Raw genomic sequence first — 4,460 nt, forward strand, 5'->3', positions numbered from 1 at the left:
ACTTACCAATCCTATCCAGATTCATTTTTCCAAACCAACACCTTCAGGATTAATATATTCTTATTTTTCTCCCCTAATTTTTCTACTACTAAATTGCATCGAATTTTTAATTTTCCAGTCGAGTGTAGGTAGATATGTTTAATTTTGAAAAGGGTAACCCAGTGTGGGATGAAGAAAATAAATTTAAAGATGAAGAAAATAAATTTAAAGATGAAGAATATGTTACTTGGGCTTACCATCGGGTACAAAGATATTCAAGTAAAGGCAGTCCTCGTTGACTCCAGGGTCAGGTTGATCGGCTGGTAGTAATCTCTTGTAATGTTTTTCGTGTAGCTTCAGTCGGTTCGTCACTTGTTGGCAGGAGGGTGCGAATTGCGTGGCATTTCGTATTCCTTTCCAGGACGGAAGGGGGTCCGTGACAGGAGCGGCGAAACGTAACTTACCTAACGGTGGTTGGGCGTAGGGGATCCCCAAATACTGTATCACCCTTACAGAGGGAGGATTTAGGAATACCTGGAATGGAATATTTTTACAATGAAATTTAAAATACAGGGAGGACAAAGAAATCCTTAACCCTTTGACTGCTGGACGATTTTCGGTCGAAATTCTAAGGACCGCGTTAATAGAACACCAAAAACAAAATATCACCTTATAGAGAATGATTAGACAAAACTTTGTTGTATTTACAATTTTTTTCGTACGACGCTTAGTTTAAACAATAAGAATTAATAAGTTTGAGGTTCTTAGGAGGCATCGTTAGATGACCATTATTCATTTACAATTAAATATTAATAAACAGTTCGTTGAATCAATTTTTAAAAAATATCACCTTATAGAGAATGACAAGACAAAACTTTTTTATATTTACAATTTGTTCGTATGGCGTTTAGTTTTAAAAATAAAAATTAAAAACTTAGCAGTTCTTTATCCTGAAATTCAATTACATTTTAAAATATAAATTGCTGTAACTCGGTCGTGGGTCATCGAAAGTCTTTCAAATTTGGTATAGGTACGTAGTAAGATCCACCAACGTCTACCAATTTATCAAAACCTCGAAAATCCATTAGTGTTTATTAATATTTAATTATAAATGAGTGATGGTCAACTAACGATGCTTTTTAAGGACCTCAAACTTCTTAATTTTTATTTTTGAAACTAAACGTCTTACAATTAAACTTCAAATACAAAAAAGTTTCGTCTTTTCGTTCTCTATAAGGTGACATTTTTAAAAAAAATTGATTTAACGAACAGTTTATTAATATTTAATTGTAAATGAGTGATGGTCAACTAACGATGCTTTCTAAGGACCTCGAACGTTCTAATTTTTATTTTTGAAACTAAACGTCATACAATTAAACTATAAATACAAAAAAGTTTCGTCTTTTCGTTCTCTATAAGGTGATATTTTTTTAAAATGTTGTAGGGACGCGCCTCTTAGAATTTCCACCAAGAATCGTCTCGCAGTTAATTCAGAAAATTTTACGTTATTTGCTCGCGCCGTAAATACTCGACAGAAAAGCTAAGCCTTCGACAAGGTTCTCTCGCGATAACCTGAAATTAAATCCGATAAATTGCCTGTGTGTATGGTTAAGGGTAATCGTCTGAAGTAACCTACAATCAGAGTTTCTGGCTGCTCGGATTTAAACCGATGTCCGAGAACGTGGAAAAATTACTAGCTCGCCTGTAGTACAGGACGCAATTAAAATAACATTATTCATATCTAAAAAGTTCTTTGCAATTCCTCTCCGATGTAATTTCCTATTTCTTCAAACGCGAGCGGATTAAAGTTTTAGATTGAAGTATCAAGTTGAAAATTGAATGATGAATGTACGATGTTTTTAAAGAGGTCGTTAATTTTATTTAAGAATAGCAATAATTCATTTGGATTTTTAAATCGCATTTTCAACAGATTTGAATTCCAAAGAAGCAGAATAATAAGTGTGTTTGTATTTAGGGTAAACGTTGGATTAAACAAATTCAAATATCGTAGAATTAAGTTTTCCGTACGAGATTTTTTTTTTTTTACAAATCCAGGGTAGGTCAAAGGACAGGATTATACTTTGAAATGAGCCTGAAAGGCCGCGGTTCAAAAAACTTTCAGCCCCGTTACCTGAATTGTAAATTTACCGTGACTCGAACCCTCTAAGGATGAAAGAAGAAATAAAACATCTATGATATTAAAATTCATAAATGCTCCCCGTCCTCCCCCATCCTCGTTTAGGTTCTTTATTGTGCATGTTACCTGCATGGACTTAATTCAAACAATTAAAACTTACGGCGCTTGCATGTTCTTGTTCTTAGCTCGGATAAAATGTCAAATAATTATTCAACGTGCGTATTTCTCGCTTCGCTATTTTCATGTCAGACAGTGATCTATGCGTTTTAGTTCTACATCGTTGGACCCGTCACAGAAAGGTGTAATACGTTAAGAAAGAATGCTCTTCGAGAGAGAAAGGCTGAGAATTACAGTGGCAGGGTAATAAAAATTGAAATGAAAAAAGAAAATGTAAATTGAATAGGACAATTAGGGAAATGTAGCGGAAAATGATGCGTACTCGTGGCTAGAATTTTCAACGTGGCCTGTGGGGTATAGGAAGGTTTCGAAATTGAAAGATAAAGAATTGATAGAGTACCCCTAAAGCAGCCTGCATTTAAAGGACACGAGTGAAAAGATTAATTGTTCGAGAAAATTGATGATCAACCTGTGGCGCAACAATCTAAATTTCAATTCTACCACTGCTCGAAAAGGCTACCCCTAATGACCATTGTATTTAAGGAACACTGATAGAAGGATTACCAAGGCCGAGAAAGATGTAGAGGTTACTTTTGGGGAACACATAAATAACATACAAGTATGAAGAATAACAACCCAACAAATATTATGATAAAACTATACCAACCTCGAATTGAGTTTCTTTTTCAGATTGAAACATTTTCTGAAAGGACTATCCCTGAAGATCACAAGAAGATAACCACCCATCAAATTTAACGATAGAATTATACTGACTCGAATTATTAAACATTCTTTGAGAAGGCTCGAAGGCTTCAAAGGATCTTAACGATAAGATTGAGCCAATCTTGATAAGATCAAGTCACTGACTAATCCAAGCATAATTAATAATCAAGAACCAAGGTATATTACGTACACAGATCATTGAAAATATTTAAAGTAAATTTTAGGAAGAATTACTGCACCGGAATATTAAACAAATATTTCCTCTGATAACTTCAATTTTGTAAATTGTAAAAGAAATTGTAATTCGTGGCTAATTATCCACTAGAATCTCCCAAGAGTCCTCTCGCCACTGTTCATCCCCAAAGAACCACCCTCAGATTATACAAATCATTGAAAATATTTCTCTTAAATTGTAGAAAGAATTACTGCACCAGAACATCAAACAAATATTTCATCTGATTCCTTCAATTTTGTAAATTGCAAGAAAAATATTGCAACATCATTTTTAATCCCTCTCTAATTCTCCACCACTGTCCATCCCCAAAGAACCACCCTCAGATTATACAAATCATTGAAAATATTTCTCTTAAATTGTAGAAAGAATTACTGCACCAGAATATCAAACAAATATTTCCTCTACCTCTCTAATTTTGTAACTTGTAACCAAATTTTTAATTCCCCGCTAATTCTCCACTACAATCTTCCAAGAGTCCTCTCACCACTGTCCACCCCTCAACACCGTCAGGTTCCCTCGAACTCCCCTAAATCAGCAAATTCGAGAAGACACAGGCGAAAAGGTGAGGGAATCACCGCAGTCGCGACTCGAAAAAGCGTTTCGTTTAATCGCATAGCAACCATATCCACGCGTGGCACCTGGCGGAGGGTGGGCCGCGGTGATTACAAGAAATTGTCGCACCTCCTTGCCAGCGACCGTTCCTTGGTCCGGTATCTTGACCAGGAGCTGGTCGCGTCCCAGGCCCTGCTTCCCGTGGGTCCTCTGCGACAGGCCGACCGGTATCACCGCGAAGAAACGCGGGAGCAGAGCGAAAACCAGCCACGCCGGACACTTCATTCTGCAGACTGACTGATTTGCTTCGGAAACAATCGGCGGTACCCCCGAGGTGGCCTCTCGGGTCTCGTTGCGTGACTCTAGTCGACCACCCTCGGCCAGGTTCTCCTCCTTCGGGCAGCTTCGAAACGACGCGATGGAGGTCGAGGCCTGCGCTCTCTTGCCCTGGCTTTCTTCGACTCCTTCTGATCGGGCCACCCTTCCTGGTCAACACACCTTGTCCTCAGCGATATGATTCAGCCAACTGCGCCAGACACGTGCCCACTGTGTGCGATATTCTCATTGGGCTCGGTTGAGGCAGACTTGGTCATAACCTCGAGGACATTCGATAGGATCCATTTGGATTTAAAAACTTCCAATTATTCTACAAGAATATTCTGCGAATCCGGATTGAGCTGAACCGAGTTGAGGCAGGCTCTATTGGGAGCTCAAGGA

At 38.0% G+C, this 4,460-nt stretch overlaps 1 protein-coding gene across 1 annotated transcript in view; it reads right to left on the reverse strand.

The window, feature by feature from the left end:
• The window catches only part of LOC128880040 (carboxylesterase 5A-like), a 16,043-nt gene extending 11,847 nt beyond the window's left edge, over positions 1 to 4,196 (reverse strand). Inside the window, exons 1-2 of the mRNA XM_054129689.1 lie at positions 3,873 to 4,196; positions 237 to 513 (exon numbers count right to left, since the gene is read on the reverse strand). Of these exons, the coding sequence (XP_053985664.1) occupies positions 237 to 513; positions 3,873 to 4,028 (433 nt within the window). The 5' untranslated portion in view covers positions 4,029 to 4,196. The remainder of the gene's footprint in view (positions 1 to 236; positions 514 to 3,872) is intronic.
• Between the last annotated feature and the right edge of the window lie 264 nt (positions 4,197 to 4,460).

Source organism: Hylaeus volcanicus, chromosome 7 (assembly GCF_026283585.1).
Source record: "Hylaeus volcanicus isolate JK05 chromosome 7, UHH_iyHylVolc1.0_haploid, whole genome shotgun sequence".
NCBI classification, from domain to species: Eukaryota; Metazoa; Arthropoda; class Insecta; order Hymenoptera; family Colletidae; genus Hylaeus; species Hylaeus volcanicus.